Below are 26919 nucleotides of genomic sequence, written 5' to 3' on the forward strand. Positions count from 1 at the left end.
GTAAAAACAGTGATATTGTTAAATTATTACAATATAAAACTGTTTTCTATTTCAATATATTGTAAAATGTGATCAAAGCTGAATTTTCAGCATCATTACTCCAGTCTTCAGTGTCACATGATCCTTCAGAAATCATTCTCATATGCTGATTTGCTGCTCAAGAAACATTTATGATTATTATCAGTGTTGAAAACAGCTGTGCTGTTTCACGATACATTTTCTTTCAGGATTATGTAAATAGAAAGCTTGAGGTTTTTTTTGGAACAATTCAAGCCATTACTGTAACTTTGGATCCATTTAATGCATCCTTGCTAAATACATTTATTGCCTATTTTTTTTGTTTTGTTACTTTAGTACAATAGCACACTTCAAACACATACTGTATTATGCAAGCGTTACATAATACATCAAACAATGCAGGGCTTGAGCCTGTTAAGTAAAATCTTTTTATTTTAGACACATCAGCAAAGAGATGGAAAGTCATACATTTGAGCAATATACAAAACATTTTATTTGTTCAAGGAAGTGCTTCAAAATCTACATTTTTTACATTAAGGAAAATATTTGATGGAAAAAACACCAACTGAAAAATTCATCTCCACAGTAGACCAATGCACTCATCTCTTATTATGTGAATAACAAAAGTAACTGTAAAATTGTAACTGTCTATCACAAAAGTAACAAATGCAGATGTTTCATGTTTAATCCCTCATTAACACTGTGTACAATGCAATAGAACAGTGTGTGTGTGTGTGTGTCTCGGCCAGTCTTTCCAGGACGATGCAGAAGTCTTGCGTAGCTCACGCCTGAGCCAGTCGCTCCAGGACTCGCCGATAATCCGCAAGCACGTCCTGGTAGCTTTTCTCCAGTTCCTCGTGTTGCAGACTCGTGTCCATCTGGCTGATGTGGGACGCCAACTCCTCTGGCCTCAAACATTTCCGCATCTTAGTCAGCTCACGCTGGTTTTTCTACACACATGGCAAAAGCGTTGGGAGAAAATACACAGGTGTCAGTACAACGCAAGAGAAAATAAGATGCAAACCAGCTCACCCGATCCCATCCAAAAACTGCCATTGAATCGAAACCCCAGGGCAAATGTGATTACATCACAGCTAAACTTCATGTAAAAAACAAAGCGAGAGAAAGAGGGGTGAAATAAAAGAGCCGTGAACAAAAATCGAGTCTGTAAGGTTGTTGAGAGGCTTTGGCACTGAATCAAGACACTCAAAACATGAATTCAGAAGAAAGCGCACAGGCACAACATGTATAGATTGAGATCCCATCACAGCTTCATTCGCAGTAACATCTTTAAGAAAGATATTCGACAGTTGATTTCCCTGTAATTCTACTTTCTTTGTTTTTTATAAAAGTTGCTAACAGAAGCACAACTTCCACAAGGATCTGAGTTTACATGACGGACAAATCAGATTTACATTTATTACAAAAACAGCAGAAATTAAATGTACAAAATTAACATTTGAGGTATAATTGAGTGTAATTTATGTTACACAAAGCATCAAACGGTGATGTTACCACAGACCTTATTTTACTCATGAATCAAAAAAGCACTATTGAAAACCCATGGGAAATTCCAGAGAGAAGCCATGGTGAATTAGCCTTCCGGGTTGAGATCGCGACTGAACAACTCTATTGTGTGATTCCTCTAGTAAGCGCTAAAGCAGTGCAGATAGTGTGTGGATGTCACATGTTCCAGTGAAAAATGTCAAGTTTCATGAAACATTCTAAAGAAAAAGAATTCTTCTCAATAAGAATATTTGGTATTCCCAAGAACATTTCTCAGCAATGTTCCTATCTTTGTTCTTAAATTCATTGTAAACAATCTCTTAAAGTTAGGATAATCTCAAACTTGTTTTAAATACCCAAGGGTAAGAAGTTAATTTATTTGGGTTGTTAAGCATTGCAACATTATAACACTACCTATCTACAGTATATGACTTTCAACCAGCATTACAAAAAAATGTTTCTGGATCAAATCACCTACCCTGCCTTTAAATGTTCGTCTTGGTCAAAATGCCAGCGTTGATGAGATATTAACATCTAAAGTGAATGTAAATAGGCAAAATATTGGATTAGATATATTTAAATTATTCTGCACGGAGTCTTGCAGTGTCTATCCAACTTATATCATTAAAATTAATCAAATAACAATTTATGTTGTTAGACCTAAAAAAATAATTGTTTCTCCACTGAAATGTTGGGCAAAGTTCATTATTAGCGAGTTACCCCATAAATCCCTACACACACACACACGATGTTGCAAGGACAGGAAAATCTGCAACATATTCCAAGTAAAGAGACCTCCAGAAGAGAGAGAGGCGCATATGGTCTGCAGATCCTGATGCATTTCCTCTTCCCAGCCTCATGTTTTTCCCTCTTTCTTTGGCTCAGTCTCTTTACTGCTGTCAGAGTTTTCTGTCCTGGACTGTGTCATGATGAGAGCGGTTCTGGTCCAACACATTACCAGTGCTGGGGCTTCAGCACCAAAGCAGATATCAGATCAACTCACATTATCTGCAGAATATCAACTAATATCCCCACAACCTCCAAGAGAAATCAGGACGCATGGGGTGAAAAGAAACAGCTAATCGAGTACAATCCAAGTGAGATGAAAAGATAAAGACCACTGCACGGAATCTGCAGTCACAGAACTTTGCTAAAACCTCCTGAGAATCCGTCTGACATTCTTTCTACTGTGGAACACAAAACAATTCAGTAGAATGTTCGCGTTGCTCTTTTTCATATTATGAATACATACAGCAACCGGAACATGTTAAGCTCAGAAAAAAAGGAGAAATAAAAACTCATATACTATATTCCAAGACTCCTGAAGACATCAGGACAAAATGTTAATTTATATTCACTAAAAACACTGCTCCAATCTCATTTGTGGTTGCATAATGTATGCACTTTCATGGTAAAAACATTTCCTTTTGTGTTCCACAGAAGAAAGAAATATTAACTTGGAACAAAATGAGGTATGATATTTAAAATGCAATCTTTTTTTTTAACTACATAATTGTCGAGATATTCCTTATTGTTATCACAGTGGAAAACGGTTGTGCTTTTTTCCAGATTCTTTGATGCACAGCATTTAGCATATTTAAAATAGAATCTTTTATAACATTATAAATGTCTTTACTGTCACTTTTGATCAATCGAATGCATCCTTGCTAAATAAAACCCCACCATTGGAACGTTTGTGCATTTCTTTAAATATTTTAGACAATTTGATAATGCATACATTTTTTTCTCCCATAATCAGTGCTAAATGTGCAATAAAATTGCACAGAGGTTGTGAATTGTATCCCTTAAAACTCATCTTTGATCACCAAAATGGCATTTAAACCTTTTTTTTTTGGGGTGAAAAAATTCTTCATGCCTAAAAATAGCTTGAATGCAAATCTACACCCTTGCCTCATTTAGTATGAGTTAATGAGCCCCGCCTCCACTCACTCAGAGCAACTCGCTAAACTTTACTGTAGTAAACGCTGCACGATGGCAAGTGTAAATACTGGTTTAATTCAGCCATATATGTTTGAACCAGAAACTGATTCAGAAGAAGAGGAAGAGTGAATTATACAGGGTCGTCTACAAGGTCGATGTATCAGAATGGTCATGTGTTTTATGTATCGCTCTCGACTACGTCGGACACATAACGATAATTAATATGATTAGCCTTTGGCTTGACTACTTTATCAAACAGCTAATAATGTGTTGCTAATGTTACACAAACCATGTTCCCGTTCGCATGTCAGATTCAGACAGCTGGCTTCTAACAATCAGCGTCCGCAGAAACACTTTGAACAACTCAGAACGTCAGTGGAGAAAAGCATACAGCAACATACATTTCATATCAACAGAAAAATATACCAGGATAACCTGGCTTCTCTCCACAAACACGTTGACGTGATTGGTTACAACATATTTGTGACGTAGACAACAAGGGCGATTTCAAAGCGTGTTTTTGGTTCACTGCAGTTTTAAAGAGAAAATACTCAGCAATGGTGTTGACTTGAATTTGCACACGGTTTGTCTTAACGCATATTAAAAACACTAAATAGACACATAAACAACTTGATTTTCACCACAGGTGGTCTTTAAGACATTAAAACACTGCATCGCGTGCTCCAAATCATAACTATAACATACAAAGGCCTGCAGACAGATAACTATTGGGGTCAAACTAATTTAGCGATATTGCACAGATGCTCAGCTCCAATCCTGAGACACACACACAACTGCAGCGTGTCTTCATGCAGAGAGATGGGATTAGAGAGAGACCGTGTGCAGGTGACTGGGTGCTGCATTCTCCCTGCTAAATGGCTCCGCTTAAATCAGATGCAAATCTGTAATAATGACACTTGTTGTGAATGGAGCTCGTGGTGTGGATGTGGAGACTGCGGCTGCCGCCCGGTGTGAGCCATTATACCCTCAAACAAACCCAGAGCGAGGCCTCGGGTCCCTCTCGCTCTTAACACCGCGTGAGAGGATCACACAGGAAACGGCAAAAACTATTCACACCACTCAATGAATAAATTACGCCAGACAAAGACTGCAGAATATCAGAACAGCAGCGCTGAAAGAGTTTTGTTTCTGTTCATTTTTACACAGCACACTAATATAAACGGGGCTAGAAATGTGCAGCTCTCTTTGAAGTCGAGAAATGCTTCATTTCACATGTTGTAGTTGGAGCTGCGTGGTTTGGAGAACGTTACACAAGCGGGCCAATCTTGGCAGTCGGGGTTTGTTTTGGCAAGACTTCACTTGTTTTGTTGTTTCTTGAACCCCGCCTTCAGTACATGAAGTCCAAGCTCCTTTCTCTGCAACTTTATGACTGACTAATCATTGCATGGGTGTTGTTGCAGTTACGCCTAATGGGTAATGTACTCTGTGTACCAAGTCAGATTGCAGTCATTCTGCTCCTGAAATGCAGTCCATCAGCACTGACGGAGACAGAAGCACATACAGCCGACATGAGCCGAGAAAACACACACAAACACACTTACTCTGTATGGTCCAAAGAGTCGTTTTTTCACCTCCAAGCGAAATTCTCTGGCTTTCTCTTCATCGCTCATGTCTGTGTTTCTGAGACGCAGAATTTCATAAACACGCCGTGCATGTTTCTGAAAGTCAGAGAGTAGACAAAAGGCATATTGTAAAGGTTCGTTCATTTAACACACGTTCTAGCTTACTTTCAACCTAGAGTTTGGGGACAGCACCTGTGGCAATAATTAAGTCCTGAGCATTTAAAAGCAGAATATGCGAGCTTCAGATTTTCTTTAAAGCTCTTACACGAGTTCTTTAGTAAAATTGATTTGTTTAAGCTGTAACTGCTGTCAATATAGTACTTTAGAGGTGGAACTACTATGAAAGTTTAGTTATGCCATACCGATACAATTATATAGTTGAGTTATACCAATGTAATTCCTGTGGCAAGAGTTCAGTCAGCCCATCATTTGTGCTAAATAAACAGATAGGGTGATTAGAATACAAAGCTGAGGGGTCGTGTATCACCCTAAAGAGGTTTATTTTGATAATTACCAACTGACTGTGCAATAATCATCCAACTACATTGTTTTCACCAATGAATAAATAAAACATGGACCTGAAATACTGATTTAATTAGAGATGATTTATTTATGTGAAACAAGAGAAGATCTAGCACAGCTATAAAAGAAATGTGTAAAAACTGTCAGTGTGCCACAGATGCTTTCCATATAGCCTAAGCAGTGACGTACACAAACGCAAAAGACAAAACCTGAATAAAAGGAAGAACGTCATGCATTTTAGAAATATGGTTATCATGTTTACTGTGCTATGTGGGTCACTTCCATGAGTTTAGCTAGTCTTTTTTGTACTAATGAAGGCAAAGACCATAGATGATCAGATTATTTGTTTCTAATCAATTGAACATGTAGCTTCCATTGCATGTCACATTACAATAAGATGTAATGTCCACATCCTAGCTGTCACTGATGAATAGTTTTGTAACAGTGAAGAGCAGAAACCCTAAATACATTGTACAAAATGTACCAGTCACAGCAATTATGGACTGAATCTTTAATGGTGTCCACTTCTCTGGGTTAAAAGCATCTCGCTCTGGGATTCCTGAGCTACTCTGACTCCTTCTGTAACTATGACTCCGAGAGGTCCACCATACCTCACGCAGTTCCCACTAGGGTAGTATGGAGAGACACGCATTTTGCCTGGCCATGCCACAGGCACCACCCTGAGATAATCACTCACAAACAACACGAACAGAGGGGATTGTGGGGCATAAAAGGAGATGCTGGGTCATAATTGGAGCAGTTAAAGAGTGACCGGAGTGGCGAGAGAGAGAGGAGTCCCACAGGGGTCACTGTTAGGCCCACTCCCACTCACTACCTGCTAATGGCCCTCAGAGGAAACGGATGTTCTCTCCTACCTTTAGGGGCATAGCAAGTTGAAAACCCATAAGGACAAAGCCATCATCTCAGTATATAAATGCACAAACTCTTTGTAGAATTAATTGTATAATTACTTGGCCTTATTAGCTACACTATACAGCACCAGTAAAGTTTTAAAGTAAGTTTGCTCTGAAATTACCTTTTTTATTTTTTTATTGTGGGTTCAACCACACAGCTACTGCTGGCAAGTGGATTCAGAATGAAGTAAATGAGTAAAATGAAGTAAAAAAGTTATATAACAAATGTACAGTAATAAACAGTGGTATCTACTTAGATATATATTTTACTAAAACATTTTAAAGCAGATAAAATGCCACACAGGAACTGTTGGGAACTATTTTAGTTATGATCGCAAACCACTAATTTGATTTACTGAAACAAAAAACAGATTGATTGAAACTAATCTAATCAGGTTTGAAAATGGAGGTGCTATTGAAACATATGTGTGTGAAGCAGGTTTGAATCCATCTTGTGGCTTTTCAATCCTATTACAATCTATTTCCACCTCTTCTCATGTCTTTTCTGGACTATCGATATCAATAAAAAGGCAAAATTATTAAAAAGTAAAATAAATAAACCTGCAAGGGACGTTACCTTGTTGATCTTGAGTTTTTCTCTGGCCTCAGACGCCATTTCTTCACTGAAGCCCAGAGAGAGTTTCTCATTGGAGAAGGACGACAGGGTCAAGCACAGCTTCACCAGCACGAAATCTCTCAGCTTCACATAACTTTCAGAAGGATCTTCCGCTGCAGAGAACACAGTAGTGAAATGTCAGCCCACGAAAGTTTTCATTTGGTAAAATACAGTATTGAGATACTGACGCCAGACAAACACAGCACAACCTTCACGAAAACACTCATTACATATGCTGAATACATCATTGGAGAAAATTAAGATAAATGCATGTTTACTCTGGTAATCAGGGGAAACAAAGACTTTTACTAAATAAAAAAAGAGATGGGAGACAAAATACAGTAATACAATGTAGATTAGGACTGGGCAATACACTGAATGTTTATAATATATATAGCTGGCAATTAATCAGGAACAAGCTAATATCATGATTTTAATGTACTTAATACAAACCGCAGCATTAGACTTAAGTTCCTGTCACTGCCTCGCAAATACGGGGGCATCAAAAATGTCTTATATTAAACTTTAGTTACAAAAAGTTTAAGTTTGACTCATTTCATCAAATCAGTTGACTTTCAATGAATTGATTCAAACTGCTGATAAAATTTGATTTGTGCTGCATCATAAAAATAAAAAAACGTTCATGGAAGTGTCCAACTGGCCTTTTATGGGAATAAAATGTTTTAGTAAAAATATATGAGGGTAAATATTGCTGTTTATTATTGTGTACAGTATGCATTTGTTATATTAGCGTATGATTGATATAAACGATTGAATATTATTCAGTGTGTTCATTTAGCGCAAATACAATGTAGAAAAAATAGTCTAGATTTTTAATTAACTATTATAATCTAGACTAAGAAATCTAGATTATTATTAACTACATTTTTACTATATTTTACTTCTTGAAATACACACTTCATGGAAAAAAAGGTAATTTCAAGCAACTATTTCTATATTATTTTATATAATGCTATCCTACACAGCCCTTGTTATCTGGTCCTCTCTCTATATAGAGAGAGAAATGAACAAACATGGTAAAATAGTGCGAGCTGGGTAGAGACCTGGTAGAGTGTGGTCCTCTCTCTCTCTCTCTCTGAATAATTGTGTCTTTGTTGAGGGGGTGAGTGAGTGGCAGCATGTGGCCAGCACATTTCAGCAGCAAACTGCCGGCAATTAACATCACATCCCTTCACCTCCCCAAAACTGAAGGCAGAGCAGCTCAGCAGGAACAACTGCCTTATGAAAGGACATTCACAACACTTTGCCCTCGCTCCCATTCAAACACACAGAATATCATAAGAATGGCTGTGTGATCATACAAGTCAGCTTTCTTGAACACATGCTCTAATGTTACTAGGCTTTACATTCATTTTTTTAAATTAGATAAAGCCATTTGCAAAGGATTTCCAAGATCAAAATGAAGAAAACAGCATGACAACTTATAATTTACTGTAGTGGAACTTTCATGCTGCCATTATTGACTGGATTAAAAGTTAAAAGCATGTAAAAGTTGATCAACTAATATGGGTTTCTCATGTCAGCTGTTCATTATTGCAAAATAAACCACAAAAACACAAACACAAAAGTGTGATGAGAACCCTGACGCAAAATGGAGACTGACTTTATAATATCCCACGTAATAATAAATTAATATACATGAAATATAGATATGAGAAGAAATAATTTTATTATTTGTGAATAAAGCGGCTGTAGAGTGATTTGAAATAAATGAACCTATCATAGCTACATAAAACAATATATTTATGTTACTACAACGGTCAGCAATGGTTCAGTGAGACGTGTAATAATGTAATGTATATTATATATATAAAATGGATACTTAAATTATGTTAGGGCCAAAAACTGATATGATGGCTGATATTATAAATCTATACTATACAGTTATGCTATACTGTTTGCACCACTCACATTTTGTCACACTGTATCGTCTTCCAGCCAGGTTAGCATTATGTTTACTATCTAAAAGATAATACTTAGCATAAGTCTTTTGTTCAAATGTTTGGTTAAGTACACACTGCAGCTAAATTTGGTTGTCAATTCAGCTTTTAGTGCTTAATCCAGTTCTGTACACACAGAGTTCAGTAGTTAAAGGGAGTGACAACCGCATTCTACAACCAAATTAACTCGTTAAAGGGATAGTTCACCCAAAAATGAAAATTCTATCATTGTTTACTCACCCTCAAGTTGTTCCAAACCTGTATGAGTTTCTTTGTTCTGCTGAACACAAAGAAAGATATTTGGAAGAATGTTTGTAACCAAACAGATCTCGGTCCCCATTGACTACCATAGTATATTTTTTTCGTACTATGGAAGTCAGTGGGGACCGAGATCTGTTGATGACATGAATGATGACAGAATTTTCATTTTTGGGTGAACTATCCCTTTAAATAATAGTGGATAAGAAAAACGACACTGTGTCCTCCTAACCAGACGCGATGTGATAAGATAGCGACAAGCAATTTGTCTAACCAAAATCAATAAAAAAATCACAGCCAATCAGAGGAGCGCGTGGGCGGAGTCTCTGCAAACGCGCGGCACTTGCAACGAAATGGATACCCACAATCTAATTAATAAATATTGCAACATTTTAACACGATTAAAAACACATACTGGGTGACTGAAGCAATCTTTGTCATAGAATACACTTTTCAGTTGTTGTTAATTTATTTTCAAGATCTGAGATGAATTATCCATTGTCGCTTTTAGTATGGCTATATATCATGTAAACTATATTAAAACTCACATTAGATGCTGTCAACATCAAATAAAGCACATAAACAGAACCAGAGATTATCATTGTCATACTTTGTATGTTGTTCTTCCAGCCGCAACTTCGCAGAAATAGAATATTTATCTAAAACAGAAGCGTTGTGTATATCGTCATCACGGCTGGTTAGGACAAAAACTCTGATTAACATGGAAAAGATCACTTTTATTACGTGACAATCACCACAATTTCGGGAGTGAGTTGTGTTCTGTATATGCACGAAATTATACTGTAATGGATTCACTCCCGCATTTAAATGCGGTTGGCACTCCTGAATCTTTACCGTGTGTATGTGGCCTTAAGTATGAGAAGAAATAATAGCGATCATTTCTCTGGCAAACAACACTAGTAATAAAAGAACTCATGAATGTTTAATCCAGGCCTCGGTGTGCGCTCATACCTGTGATGTCCTGTACTTTAGCAAGCGTGCAGTAGTATCGGTGGACTGTCTCTAAGAGCTGAGCCCCGTGGCCTTCTCCCTGGAACGGTGGTAAGATCAGCATCTGGCTACACACACACACACAAAACACACAGCTTCAGTGATGCTGCACAGAAGAGCACGATGATTAGGCACAATACCGATTTAAGGTTAGAGCTCTTGAGCCTTTTGAGCAACTGTTCTGCAAACACAGGCCCTGTTACAACTCTAGCACCCTTCAGACACACACACTACACTACGGACCTTACAGAATCTACTGAAACTGAAAGGTTTTGCTTCAGGATCATCACTCTACATTCAACAACATCAAGTTACTGACACAACACAGAAACAAAATTGTTAATCACACCAAAAGTACCAAAAATTCTCTTTAAAAGTATCAAAAAAAAAAAAACTTAGTTCCACAAAAGAAAACCATGAGATGTTTTAATATTAGGGTTGGGTATCGTTTGGGTTATTTTTTCACGATACCGGTGCCAAATCGATACTTTTAAAACGGTATTGGTGCCTGAACTGATACTTAAAAAAACTAAAAAAACACACAAAACGATGATGGATGACATTAAAGAACGGCTTTTTGTTGAAAAAAAATATATATATTTAAATTGACAATATATTGAAAGTTTAAAGTATGCTTAAATAAATACAAAACACAAATAATTTACATAACAAATATACAACAATAAAACCTAAACCACCTAACCCAACTGCAATACTTTAACATTAAATAACAGTCAGAGTACTACTAACAGGCATTAACATTCACGTTTTTTCTTTCTTTCCCATAAGCCTATGCCCTTCTCGATTTGCATTTTGTGCCTGTGTATGGAATGTTAAATAAGTTAATAATGATAACATGACTGTGTTTTAGGGCTGGGCGGTATATCGAGTTTGTACGATAGATACATTTTTTTTTTTTTTTTACGATATGGGATGAGGTAATACCGTTTCGATACAGTAGTTTGATACGAGCACATCTGGAGGACGCAGTGTGAGTACAATAGAAGTACATAGTACAATTTGTCCTAAACATGACACAAGCTTATATTAAGGGCTTCAAAATAAGTGGTAAGATATAGTTAACAAGTTTAAAGCAGCTTGCCCTGTCAGATGCTCTGACAGCTGTTTAAAGCGTTTGAGATGTGGTGCTCCCCTCAGTGCTTAACTTACATTTCACAGGTATATTTTCCATCTGTAAATGTTAGAAGGTCAAACACATGTCCATTTCACTGTCAGGAGAGGACGAGCTCCTGCAAGTGAATCTCTGCTAAAATTCAAATAACTGTATTATATTTTATCCATGTCCAAGGAAAGCGAAATCTTTGTCGCAACATCCTTTTAACGTTTAAGGGTATTTCCCATTTCCACCAGCGCTTTCTTTAAAGCATTAAATCAATGGCATTGATCTCTATGAAGTGAGGCATCAGCATCAGCGACGCATTGCTGGTCAGCCGAGCCTTGTAAAGTGGTGCTAAAAGGTAAAATGATTTAACTCCTTGTTTCATTACATGTATCTTTGAACGAATCTGTGTTAATGAACGTGTTAGTTGAATGAACGGTTTAATGACTCAATCAAATGTAGTCCCTTGCCACCACCTCCACAGCTCAGGCATTAAAGTGACATACCGGTGGGTTTCGGTACACAACCCTAATTAACATGCAGTGAAAAACAACTGCAGAAGTGTGATATGATAACACCGAGCTAAATATCACATTGTATTTGCCATATCGCCAAGGTACACATGACCTGTGAAATCAACATCAAAAGAAACAGGAAGCATTTTCTCCAGCCTTTCAACAGCCTATTATTTCGACTATTCGTTTTCTATGCGGGACTATAAGGTTAGACGCAATTTATCATTTGCATTTTGTATGGTTGATCCTATCAGAACTCATTTCGGGTCGCGACCCACCGGTTGCGAATTACTGATAAAGACTGCCTCAATTTAGCTGCTGAAAATGTTCTCAAATACAGTAAGCAATGATATCATCAGTCTCCCAAAGGTTATATCTGTTCATTCATCAGTGGCCGATGTAATGAAACGTTAGCACGTCTTGCCAATCAATACATTAGACTCGTTTTCAAAACGAGCTTTTGGGTGGGTGATGCTGAATTGGTTGGTCTTATAATACCCGGTGAGGGGCTGGCACACAAGAGACGCAAGATGGTAATTTGGGAGTTTTAGGGACAAGGGAGAGAGAAAGATGTGTAATTTTCTTTTCCTTTTTTCACAGAATAAAGCAGATAGTGGGCACGTGCTTCCTCAGTAATTACCTGACACGTGGTCTGGTTTTGTCTGGGTATACGTAGTAATTATACACTGTCATGTAGCCAACCGTCGCGTAAAGGGTCTCTCCATCCTTATTGTACTTCTCGAATCTGCAAGAAAGACAGAGAGATAGAGAGAGATGACAAAGGCAGGCAGGTCAATCGTAGGCACGCTCCCATGCACCGAACCCCCCCCCGTCCCGTCCCGTCCCGTCAGCGCGAGTGGCCCGTCGCTGCACCTGCTGGAGACACTGAATGCATTATGCACTTAATTGGTGCACTGCAACTTTGAGCAGAGAGGCAGGCATCTAGCCTCTTCACATCACTCCAGTCCATTTGCCCATTGTCTGTTTTAATAGGTGCCAAAGCAAAGAAAACACAGGCAGAGTCCCCTTCACTACCGCTGGAGACTTCATTCAGCGTTTCAAAAGACAACAACATTCAATTCAGCCTCTTGGCCTGACTCAAGAAAGAAAGAAACACAAGAGCAAAGAAACCAGACAAACAACACAAAGGAAACTCTTGCCAGATCAACAATTTGCTTCAATGCAGGAGAAAATATAATTAAAGCAGTCTGATAATTGGCCCCACGGGCCCCACAAAGGCAGGAGGGACGTAACTGGGCCCGCTCGGACGCTTTAGACGTGTGCGCGTGTGAGAGAGACTCAGGAAATTAGGGTTTAGAAAGTTACTGTTCGCTATTAATTGACACTACATTCGTATCGGCACTCGCTGACTTTGTGAGAGCACTTGATTTAGATTTTTTGCCTGCCAAAGTTATCAACACTAATCACAAGTTTTGGCCGACAACTTAAATTTGTTCTTTGTTCAATGTCCTTCCAAATTATTTTGGTTACCGCTGACTTCTGAACACTGAGACCAATTTCTCCAATTAGCTTCTTTTATGTAAGTCGACATTGTAAATGATGACGGATTTTACATTTTTGGGTGAACTATAGCTTGAAGTCCTAATGTCAGTATTTGTAACATAATTTAGAGTTTTGTTGATTGTAAAAACAAACAAAAACTGCACTTACCGTAATGGTTATACAACGGAAGTCTATGGGGCGAGACATTCAAAACAGAAATGCGAAGTTTGTTTTATTACCGGTAATACTATTTTCAAAAAAACAAACAATTATTCTTTACACAAATGTATGTTATATGACCCATATAGTCTAAATCATCCTGTTGGTGGTGGGATTACAGTTCTACAGATCTATGAACTTCACAGCTGATTGTGAGTTGCCAACGTAATTTTAAGTGAGCAGATGTAAACACATTCTTGCCTGTTAGACTGAAGATCATTACAGTAAAAGCAGTATTTTCAAGTGTTTTCAAACTGAGGAGTGAGGGATTATACTTTAATGCTGATACACCATAAAGAATATTTGCATCTTAGACACTCACACTAGGAAGAAATCCCAGCGGTCATCATCCACATCGATGAAACTGGCCGTCTCAATGAACCACATGAGAAACGTCTGCAAGCGCTCGTGGTACTCTCTGAACCCTGGACACGAGATATCCACCTAAAATCATGAAGAGCAGATGAAACTTTACAATTAGGTCTTATTTATTACCCATTACTTAATGCATTAACTAACAATGAGACAAATACAAATACAACATTTGATGTTAATAATGTAAACCATGAAATTAAAATTAACCAAGATTAATAAATGCTGTAGAAGTATTGTTAATTCTTAGTTCATGTTAACCATTTTAACTAAAGTAGTTCACAAATGAAACCTTATTGTAAAGTGGTACCGATAAAATCCATAGTGGGTTCACAAGGAATTGTGCAAGAACTTAATTAATGGTTCATCATTCTTTAAAATGGGCAGTGGGAAAGTCAACATTTTTGCACATTTGCAAAACTCTTTTGAAAATTGCCTGTCGAATATTATAGGTTGTATTTTAAACAAAAAAAAAACAGTGAAACAGTGAAATCTGAAAGGTGACTATGGATTATTGAATTTTTATTAATGAAAACGTGTGTGAAAATTTTTGAATTGAAATATTCACAGCTTAAATATACAACCATGTTGAATTTCAGCCCATAAAAATGCAAGCACTAAAAATTCAATGTAGGGATGGGGCCGATCCGATCCAGTATCGGTATCGGGACCGATACCAGCGTAATTCACGTATCGGATTTTCCCGATCCAACCTGCTGAGATACCCGATATCCATGAGTCATGTCTGCGCTCGCTTTAACATCTGCTGAAATGACTCCAAAGTCCAAAAGTGATTCCCGCCGGCGAGTCTGCTAGCTGGCTGCAAACTGTGGAATGGATTTCCTGAACGGAGGCGCGGCTCAATGAGACACAGAGTTATGAGACACGCCCCCGCTCAGGAAATCCATTCCACGGTTTGCGGCTAGCCAACAACTGTGTGGAAATACTTCACACTGGAAACACCGCAGAGCAAGACAGCAAAATGCAATGTTTGCAAAGCTGTAATTCAGAGCCCTTTAAGTTTAAAGCTCCCTCGCGTCGTACAACACAACGAACGCAATCAAACATTTAAAAAAGCACCACGTTACTGTGCGTTCACACCAAACGCGAATAGCGCGTCAAATTCGCGTCTACCGCGTCTATTTGGACGCTTTAATATTTTGAATCCATTCGCGCGACCAGAGAAAAACTGACGTGCGTAAAAAGCTAAAGTTTGAAGCGAAATCGACGCGCGTCTGAGGCGAAATCCGCTTGTTTGTTTGCACGATGCTGATGTTGATCGAGCATTCATCGAGAGAGTTACTGCATCGGAGCGAGGATCACCCTTCAGATAGTGTGTGTGTAAGATGTTTACACTTGCACTTTTCTTATATTTCAAGACGCAAGTATTTGACATTTTGGGAATGTAATAAATATTGACATGACAATCAATTTGAAACCCTTACAGTTGCATATTTGTTTTCAGAATGGGATTTTTCCTGTTAACAGGATTTCCTGTTTTTCTGACTTCCTTTTCTGACCTTATACTTACCTCAAGTTGCGTTTTGGGACATACATGCATACATACGTACATAACATGTCATTCATACTTGCCTGTTGAGAGAAGTTTATTTCAGCAACATATAAAATAAACAATAATGATAATAATAATATTAAATCAAACACAGCTCTGGTATCGGAATAGTATCGGTATCGGCCGATATCCAAATTCAGGTATCGGGATCGGATCGGAAGTGAAAAAATGTGGATCGGTGCATCCCTAATTCAATGCATTAAAATGCAAGCAGGGTTAATGCAATGCATATTTTTTCAAGTAGTGCAATTTAACAAGCTTTTTTGTTTCAAAAACATGTCATTATTTTACTTCCATAAACTTTCGTTTTCCGATTTTATTGTCTGTGTTTTGGTAAAAATCATCAAATTAATTAAAAAGTCTAATATTAATATTATAATACAAAAAATATACTTTTAAAATAAGTAAAAAAAAATATATTTTCGGTTTTAAGCCAAGTGCACCCTGAGTTTTTGCTTTCCGTGCATAACTAGACTAGCCTGGTCATACCAGACTCTCGTACATTTCATTTGTACAGAGAGTCTGGCCACTCTCCATTGACAAGCGGTAACTAAGTTCCTTGAAGGCAGGTACTCTGTTGAAATTGAAAACTATTGGATCTGCCCAGAGCCTCTCTGGATCTGCCATAACCAATCGCTAACGTTTGGTCGTGACCTAACCCTAAAACTCAAACTAGCGCACGACCTCAACGTCATCATTCTCAGCCACTCCCTCTGTTCGCTGATTGAACCGCCAAAAAATTTGCCGGAAAAAACCCAAGAATATACCGCAAACCCAGACGGAGTACTGAAGAAAAATGAAAATTGAGCGGAAGTACGTAGAAGGGCGGAGCCAGGCTATCACTAGACTAGGTAGTAATACAATTACAAACACAACAATAATCCTTCATTCGAGTGTAATAACTTTCTCCACTTCTGAAACTTTTCTGTTGACGTAAAAAAAGTGAGCAAGAAAAAAATAACTATAAAATCATAGCGTAACACATTTCACTATTCATGATCCACACTGGCAAACCTGTTACAATGGCCTGAAACTCTATCATATTCCAGTCTGAATGCTGAATGACGTCGCCAGCAGTCAAAGCAGAGACTCAAATGCAGTGGGAAACTGTACCTTGTGTATATGGTAGGTGAGATCCTCTCCTGCCTCCACATTGTGAACTTTGTAGGTATGTTGCAGGCTGCCGAAGGGTCTGAAGTTGGCCTCTTTCTCCAAGATAGAGATGAAGTCATCTGTGTTACAGCAGAAACCAGCAGGAATGATCTCTCTGACCTTTCCCTCCACATCATCTGGCTGAGGACAAACAGAGAAAGAGAGAGCTGGCTTTATATGACTGACTACCAACATTTCAACAAATGAAAAACTACCAACATTTGCAGTGGGAGAACAACATTTATGTAAGAGAGACCAGTGTATATTACAATTCAAACAATAGAAACAAAGCAATCTTCAAAGTCAATATTTAAACCTCCAAGAATCACAATTAAAGAACCGAACTACGGTGCAAAAACATACATATTCTGTACCCACTGATAGATGCTGCTTTCAAACGCTCACATTTGAGTTTGTTTGAACTCTCTCTCAGCATCAAAGGTTTTTTCTTTACAGTGTGTGTTTAAAAGCATTGAGCAATGCAGCCAATCACAATCAAATCTGTTGAGTGCGTGAATGCAATGGCCTATCAGAGCTGAAAACGCACAATATTTTGTTCTGTTCAATCCCAGCCGAACACTCGCAAATCCTTTTATTACAACCAACAAAGCGTAAACACGATGTAAATAAGAGATTCGTTGTTCAATCAAGACTGTTTTTTTCAGGAGAAACAGGAGTTTTCGCAGGAATGCAGAATTCAGTGAGTTTGTGCTTTAGAGATTGACAGTCTTCGTGATTATAAAGGGAGGCTCTTCTCTTGCTTTCTGTTTATTACCCATTCACCTGCTTTATTTCATGCTGCTAAGCACACTGCAAAGTTTCTGGATTGGCAACCATATTTAAATGCACGATTGAATGGGAAAAGTTGAAGTAATAACCAATAGACCCCAAAAAAATGGGACAAAAGTACTTATTAAACAGTTTTTGCCCTGGTACCAAATATTGGCACACGATTCTTCAGAAATCATTTTAATATGCTGATTCACTGCTCAAGAAACACATTTCGATTTCGGCTTCCAACAATTATGAAAACAAGGTAATGGGGGTAAAACGGTTATTGTGCGGATACCGCATTCTGTCCAGCGCACTTTCCTTTTCTTCTCAGCGGTGCGCTTTCATTCCTCCCTAAGATAAAAGATCCCATCCAAATCAGCCGAATAAGTAAAAGATGTTAAATGCAGGCTACTGTTGCTAAACTGCAGGACATGCTTGATATTAAACCTTGTTATTAAAAGTGCATTAAGCCAGGAAAGAGACGCTGTTCTGCGGGAGTATCAACTCCTGCCCTCCGGGAGGCGCTATAGGGTCCCAGAATGCAGAAAGAACAAATATAAACACTCATTTGTTCCTCTGTCAATATCTCTGCTGGATCAACACGGGAAGGTAAAAAAGTGATAGTTCCCACCTACTTTCACTTTCATCTATATATTTATGGCTATTGAAGACCACTCTTGCAGGGCAGGGCCCCCATCATATTAATTATCTATTTATGTTTTAACTGATGCTTCTATGTTTTTAGCTTTTTTAGGTTGTTGGGGCTTGTACTGCAAGACAAATCTCCGTGTACACGGACAATAAAGTGCTATCTATCTATCTATCTATCTATCTATCTATCTATCTATCTATCTATCTATCTATCTATCTATCTATCTATCTATCTATCTATCTTCCCTAGGTGGCCTCCTGTGAGCACGCTCCGAGACGGGCCGGAACGGGAATAAGCAAAGTATACATGGGCTTCACATGGGCCTAAACGCTCAACTGGACCACAAACAAATGTCAAAATCCATTTTGGTAAGTTTCCTTGTACACACAGTCAGTGATATCTTAGGTGATTGCAAACATTTAATAAAGCGTGTTTGAAATGTGTGTGTAACAGTATATTGGATCCATGCAGCTCTTAAAGTGACAGGAGCCTAATAAATCAGCTACAGTCATTAATGTAAATCAAACGACAAAAGATGAAGATAAAATCACTCACTGCTCTTGAATGAATAACCGTTGTAGTTTAATAAGGATTAGTCTCTATTCAGTGTTATTTTACATTTGATTACTTTATTCAATTTCTGTTGAAGGCTTTTACTTCTCTGAATACCACTGTTAGCACCTCTTCCTGAAAAACCTAAAGCATTATTTATTTCATTTGTATTTTTGTTCTATTAGGGTTAGTTTTTGTCTGTTTTGTTTGTAATTTGTTTCTTTGTTCTTATTTTATTACTTGTCTTCTGTAACTGTTTTGAGGACTGTAACTTAAACATTAATTAACCTAGTATTAGTTTTTGCTGAACAACAAGAATCGATAATTGTGAAATTTCACTGACATTTAAAGTTACTCATATCAAGAAATAAGACTTTGATCAAATCACCCACCGATAATCATGATTTTTTGCCATGATCGGGCGACCCTAGTGGAAACCATGTAATATATACTTTCATTGTAACTCTTTGGGTTGTGCTGGAGGAGACTTTACAGAGTGCTGGACTCTTGCATTGTCAATACAAGATCTGACCAAAATTGATGCACCTCTTGATGGAAATAAATGTTGTGATGTTATTTCCATCAAGAGGTGCATCAGTTTTTGGTCAAGATCTTGTATTGACAATGCAAGAGTCCAGCACTCTGTAAAGTCTCCTCCAGCACATCCCAAAGGCTTAATTTAAGGTCTGGACTCAGAGGAGACGATTCATGTGTGAAAATGATTCTTCATGCTCCTCACAACCATTCTTTCACAGTCTGAGCCTGATGAATCCTGACATGGTCATCCTGGAATATGGCCATGATGTGTCTTCCTACATGATTGTTTAAGAAATGAAAAGCTATACACTCCATCAATTAGGGCTAGAAGAACTGTTGCCAAACATATAACATGCTAGAAATATAATAACCACAGCAATAATGATCCAATCATAGACTCGAGCATTTGCTTATTTAAATCCAAACAGCTAATTAGGCCGGGACAGTGTATGTAAACATATATATATATATATATATATATAATATGTTTACATCTATATATGGGGAATAATGTGTTAACAGATTTTCAGTGAATCATGACTTAAATTGAGTCTAATCATCACAGAAAGCTACTGTATAATTACAGAAGACTTACATGGCTTCAGAAGAACATGACGGCACGAGTCATACGTTCAACTCGACACTTAAATTGTGCTTTTTGCCCTTTTAGGAGCTGGACAGCCACTGGCCACTTTCGGTTTTCACTGACACTGTGATCTTTCTGCTAAACATCTCTCTTTTGTAACTTGGAACAACTTGTTTTTTTGTGTCTGTGAATGATAACAGAATATTGTGCTGAACATCCCAAAGATCAGCAATGACTGTGTGCATCTCTATAGAGGTAACGCACGTTCATCTTAATCTAAAGCACGTTGCAAACTCCCACAGAGCGAGAGCGGTTAACTCAGCTGTGTCTAGTATACAGTGCGAACAGCTGAATTTAATCGTATAAACTGAAGTGGCACATTTATGAGTTATGTGTCTATTCCCCCGGTGCTCGGCCTTTACATATAATCACAAAAGAGCCCTAACAGAGTAATTCCCTATTGTTCTGTCATTAAGCTATACTTCAGCGGTGATTGGCATGCCACAAAAAGGAATTAAAGGAAAAAAATACATATTTTTGTGGCACAAAAAGGAGACCCATTAGGCAATTAGCAATGTCAGCTGAGGAGTTTCCAGCCCCCCACCCCTCCCCCTCTTTCTGTGCCTCCTCTGAAAGACCACTTAATTGAATACATTTACTACTTATCTTAAACCATGAATATCAGATGAAGTTCCCCCCACCGTAATGTGTCCCAGCTTCTCACCGGGCAATAAAATTTAATGAATTGATCTCGACTTAACAAAAAAAAAAAGCCTGGATATGTATAATAGGTTCCTGTGTTCTGAGGCTGGTGAGCGAACTCAATCAAACGAGTTTGCCCTCTCCATTCACGGGCTACGAACCGGACAATAGCGACACCCCCCTCCTCCACCCGCTCTGAGATTTTTTTACCCAGCAGAATGTGCACCCATGTTTGCATTGTATCCATTTCCAGCGGGCCTGACATGAGAACACTTTGTATTAAGTTGCTAAGCAGGGCCCTTTGGCCGCATGATGGGCCGCACTTGTGTCGCGGGACTCTTCATTCACAACGGCCACAAAACACACGACAAAAGGCTAATGCAACACGCCGCTAATTCCTGCTCATTCAGACATCAGCTAATATCAGAAGGGGATCGGTGCACCTGCAGCTCAGTAACACTCACTATTGTCCTGCTGCATTATGGGAGCGAAGAGAGGACGACAAAAACAGAGCAGACAGAAAATTGTAAAAAATTGTTTCTCGGGCAAATTGCTCGATCGCACAAATAAAAGCGTGGCATTGTGGCGTTCCTGTATTAACTAATGGCGCTTAAGGATGCAAGACTCTTCAGAGACTTGAGCTTCAATTTGAGAATATGTCTTCTTTATACGATGGGGTTCAATAAAGGCATTGAATCCAATTACACTGGGGGGAAAAAACCCTTCTAATCAAAGACTTCATCTATGAGGAAAAAAAGATGAAAAAAAGAACCCAATATGAGCAACGGTGGAGCCCTGTAAAAGACACAATAAAATAAACATCTTAAGAATGTTTAGCGACAATAATTGCATGCTACGCGTACAGGTGAAAGATATTCAGAAATGGCACTAAAAACGGCAGTCACGTGGTGTCAACACACAGTAAATAATTAGGTCTAATTAAAAAAAAACACAGCTCAGGTCTGATCTTATCGAACCTCAACTGCCTGATTCAATCACATGTACAAGCAAGCTTGTTCAATCACTGTAGAATTGAATAGGCCTGTAAAGAGTGTGTGCGCAGTGGTAGAATACAGAATATCACAAAAATACAAATTCTGTCATCATTTACTCGCCCTAATGTCACTCCCAAAACTGTATGACTTCCACACAAAAGGTATATTCCGACTCTACTCTCCTTGATAAAATAGTGAGACTGTCTGCGCTATACTCTGTGCCCTCTAAAGCTTTGGCTCTCGATCAGAGGGCCTCAAGGAGACTCAAATGGCAGCATTAAAATACGTTAATAAAGCAAAATAAATCAACTTGTTTCTAATTTAAATTCACTCCCTTATGAGCTACTAGTCTTTTAAAAGTGTTATTTCTAAGACTGAAATATTTTGACTGGAACAGTCTTTTACCGTCATTGGTTAAAATAACCTAACCTGAATATTCAACATCTGTAATCCTGAAATTTAGTTTACAGAAAGTAGGAGTGTCGTGCTTTCAAATATTGTTATGGACAGTGGGGATCTTTGGAGTCAAAACGTTGTGAAAGTTTCAGAACAGACTGAAACTGACGTCATTATGTATTGAAAATCTCCCATTATGTTGTAGTGCTAAAATCAAATAAGGCAGCACTGACTTCTGGTCACAATACATGTGAGAACCAATGATGTTTGCAATAAGAAACAACGTGCCACGGCTTAAATTTTGTTCTGTTCCTCACAAAAGCTATCGTAAGTTAGAAGACCCACAATAAAGTGAATGAGTTGTTGAAAAATGTCCTGACTGCTCTTGTCCAAATTTATCCTTTTGTGTTTGACCAGCGCTCCAGACTAACTGTGAGCAGTGGCACCAGCACCTGATTTGCTAGCACCAAAAATAATTAGTGATTATTAAAAATATTATGTTTTTGTCACTTGGAAATGCACATTTGAAACTAGCTTGAGTTGACAGTAGCAGTAGCTTGAGTTGGGATGCGGATGGATGTAAATCTATTTTCATGAACAAAACCAATAATATCTGTAAAAACAACCATTTTTATAGCCTAATGTAAATATGCTAACTGATTGACGTAGGACTTTACTCTTATAACATGAACTAATACATTTGTAGATTATGATAATCAGAGGTACCTTGCTGCCACGGTATGAAAATTAATTATTATGCTTATGAAAAACAATTTCCTAAACACATTAAGTATAAATGCAAATGCACAAAAACGGCAATAGCTTAAAGAAATATACTGTTGGCAAATTATATTACATTATTCCTTTGATAAATTGAAAAACATTATAATTGCGTCTTTAACAGACGCTCTGTCACTAGTTATGTGCATCTTGTCACTGTAAACTGGCCTGTCAATCATCTTGTCACAGTTAACGTCCTCCACATTTCATTTAAATGAATGTCCTACTGTATTGGAGAGAAAAGAAAGAGCACGCTGATCTGCCAGTCGTGGGTCTTTCATCAGAGATGAGATGATGTTGCAGATGAAATATAACACGGATAACATTAAATAAATATTTTTCATGAGGTTAAATGTTGATTATTATTAGTCACTCAAACCCCTTTATCTAAACCTCTCTACTTAACCGTCGGTGGCGCCAGGGCTCCAGACTCCCACCAAATGATTGCATTTGTTTGTTTAGTTTTTGTTTTTATGTTATATACACTCACCTAAAGGATTATTAGGAACACCTGTTCAATTTCTCATCAGGGTTTCCCCAGGTTTGATCACCCCAAATTTAAGACCTTTTTAAGACCACTTTAATGAAAATTAAGACCTACATCGCACCCATTATGCAGTCGTAAAACACCAGATCAAATCCCAATTATGACTATTACTAACAAATGTTTTAATTAAAAATACATTTATTATAAAAAAAACTCATTCAATAATACACTGCAAAGTGATGTTTTTGGTAAATATCAAACATTCATAACAATACACAGATAAACTAACTTTTCAAATCATCTTAGTAAAGTTTCTCAGCATTCAAATTGCTTCAATCATTGCTTCAGAGGGGTAGACAGATAGGTAAGAGAGATATAGATAGTAGGGGTGTAACGGTTCACAAAATTCACGGTTCGGTTCAATACGATACACTTGTGTCATGGTTTGGTACGTTTTCGATACAGCAAAAAGAAAGAAATGCCAGATAATTTTTATTTTTTTATCTTTATTAAAACTAACATAATAAAGTATGATTTTTTTTACTTTGACCAATGATGGAGCTATAATAGACACAACAGCTCCTTGGAAAAAATGCAATGTAACCTAATATTAGTTATAAACAAAGGTCTATTTTTAGTTCAGATTAACATTTGAGGGCAGCAATTGTATTCATAATGTCAAAATAAAACTGACGTAATGTTACTTGAAAGCATTATAGCCTACTATTCCTGTCAAACTCCCATGGTTGCAGACAGTTAGTGTTACTACAGTAAATCCATGGTGAATGTTGCTGATCTGTGGACACTGGATAGTTCATTCATGGCACAATGTTTCTTCCTGGCTTCCACGCGCTGTTTGATCCGTTAATAACAGAGAAATGTGAATGTTTCTCACTAGATCTCGCAGCGATGTTATTACTTTTCAAGTTTATTTTTTATATAGCGCTTTCACTTTTGTGGCGAATTCAAATGCTTTCTTTACTGGATCTCTTAGCGCTGTGTAGTAACAGTGTCGCATGATCACGATCGGCTCGCGCTGCACTGGTCCAAACTGATGAACGGTCCTTCAACCACACAATAACGAGCAGTTTCGTTCCGCTTGCATTACGTTGGGCAATGTTGTGGTCGCGCCGGCGTCTCTTACATTATGAGCGTGCCTACATTTGAAATAACGAAATTTCGGTCGGCAGGAAAAATGGCCCAACGAACCGTTCAAGTTTGAAAATGCGTACACCGAACCTCGAACGACACTTCCCCATGATGTCTCTCTTCTCGACTGATTGATTAGAATGTTGATCCATTGCCGCCGGCGCGAAAACCCAAACTATTGTTTGCGCATACTCCAAGAAATTAGAAGTTCTCTGACGTTACGCTAAACCCTGTTGAATTTTCACGTTGTTGTTGTTCCACGTGTGTTGTTGTGTCAAAACGCCCACAGAACAGAGGGGCGGGGCGAGCAAAGCTCATTATCATTTAAAGACACATGCACTTAAACGGCGTGCTGAAAACAGAGCTGTTTTTGACCAGGTAAAATGAGTGTTTTCTTACAATACAAATGAGAATTTTTAATTAAAGTATATTACAAACTTTTAATTTAGACCCTAAAGAATCATATTAGCTTGTACAAAAATGGCATTATATGACCCCTTTAAGTTCGCATAGACTAGAACAAGCACATGCTTACCGTTGAGTCCTGGATATGTTGGAAAGGCACATGGTGTGCATGCTTTGTTCAGAATGTGGTACATATGTAAATTGTTATTTTCATAAGATTGTATGAATATAAAAACTGTTCATGTCAGCACAGTGAGTGGTATGAGAAGCTGTACCTCCACACAGTCAAACTTGTCTGTGACCCTGGAAGTGTACTTGACTTTGAACAGGGTGTTTAGGTTCCCTGCACTGTAGTACAGCTGGATCTGAAGACCTTTGTAGCCAAACGCCACTTCACTGTGCAGAAACAAAGCACAAACATTAGAGAAACAGGGAAACACACACACACACACACACTGATTACATAATATTAGTAAATGAATACATGAAAATTAATAATAAATGTATAACAGCGATTGATATGCAATGCAAGGTTTGTTATACATACTCGTCTCCATACAGCTGATGACTGAACTCCGGGTGAAACGTTGTGCTTTCATCCTCTACATCCTCTGGGAACCGCACTACGTCACACAAAAAACTGACTTTATCCATTGGGAATTGAATGGAAGGTGAGCATTACATATCAGAAAGGAGTCAAATTAAATAAAAGTGCTTAAATTGCTGTTTAACATTATCATCATCCAAACAAATCCGAAGCAGAAAAGGAAAGTTGCTTCAGATGAAGAATATGTTAAATCTTGATCTTCTGATCAATCATGCAAAACTAGGAAAAAGTCAATATGGTCAATTTCATGTCGACTTGTAGAATACAGCAGGATAAATGCATTCTGAATACAAATAATGATCATACAACAACAGATTCAGTTTTTATAGTGATGATTAATGATTTACCTAATTTCAGGCATATAGCTTCGTTAGTGTCGCATTTGAACTCCGCAAGTTTCTTCTCCATGTCATTCACAGCTGTAGGAAAGAAAGAGAAACATCATAATTTAACGCTCAAAATATAATTTCTGTCATCAGCTAAACAACTCAATAATAACGTACAATACAATAATCAATTCAATGCAATATGACACAATACAATATTGCGTCTGTCGTTGCACTAACATACCTCACAGATTAATAAAATATGTATAAGGTCACTAATCAAATAAAACTAATTTGGCATATTGACCACATGCGCTTCATTGTGCACACAATCAGACTTTCCTAATATTCCTCTTTGGAACATCTCAACTCAACTCATACTGGACAACAAGATCAAGTCCTTGTCCTTGAGTGCTTTGAACTATTGACTTGTTATACTGATATCATTTGTAATGACAAAAATGTACAAAAATACCAAATAGAAGCATTTGCATTACTGGTCTTATAATTCTGGACTCAAGAGTATACATTTATATAACGAACTATCCGTCATAGTATATATTTATGTTTATATATCTATCTTATATGTGTATCTTTCTTGCTCTCTGTGTGAAATATACTTGATCTCAGACATACAGACATGAACACATCTAATGCACGTTACACTGACAGCTCACAGAGAGTTCATTTGCAGCAGCCACCCGTGTGCACTGCTTAATCTGTGTGATATTGTGAGTTCGTGTGTTTGTTAGTATATCTGACATTTAAAAACGAACAGATATCCATGAAAACAAACATGTGCTGCTCTTCTCTGTGATGATTAACGTTAGCATTTAGCCGCAGCTAAAACTCAGTTTCTCTATTCTGTCTGCTCCCGCACATATCAGCACACAGCACCGCTCGAGCTCTAGCATAACACACACACACACGCTTCATGACAGCATCAGTAATAAAACACGGATGCTATAAAAGGGTTTTTACACTCACCCGCCATTTTTGCGCGTCTTCTCCGTTCAACCCGCCAAATGCCAAAACTACTTCCTGTTTACCCACGTGCTTCCGCTCGCTAAAGCCATTGGATAACGTCTCGCGTTGTTTTTCTCATCGCAGCAGAATCCGATTTGTCTCCTACGCTTTTTCAACAGCGCCGCATGACAGAGCGAGCACGGGTCCTGGCATTACTGTCG

At 38.0% G+C, this 26919-nt stretch overlaps 1 protein-coding gene across 1 annotated transcript; it reads right to left on the bottom strand.

Annotated features, from left to right (window-relative positions):
- Positions 1 to 423: 423 nt before the first annotated feature.
- hat1 (histone acetyltransferase 1) lies at positions 424 to 26806 on the bottom strand. Its single transcript, XM_084420556.1, has 11 exons — positions 26720 to 26806; positions 25754 to 25825; positions 25347 to 25422; positions 25075 to 25195; positions 16746 to 16925; positions 14010 to 14131; positions 12606 to 12710; positions 10292 to 10398; positions 7062 to 7213; positions 5028 to 5144; positions 424 to 968 (listed from the first exon to the last, which is right to left on the bottom strand). Exons 1-11 carry the CDS (start codon positions 26724 to 26726, stop codon positions 801 to 803), a joined length of 1227 nt encoding a protein of 408 aa, XP_084276682.1. The 5' UTR covers positions 26727 to 26806; the 3' UTR covers positions 424 to 800.
- Positions 26807 to 26919: the final 113 nt, after the last annotated feature.

The sequence above is a fragment of the Rutilus rutilus genome (genome assembly GCF_951802725.1).
Source record: "Rutilus rutilus genome assembly, chromosome: 10".
NCBI lineage: Eukaryota > Metazoa > Chordata > Actinopteri > Cypriniformes > Leuciscidae > Rutilus > Rutilus rutilus.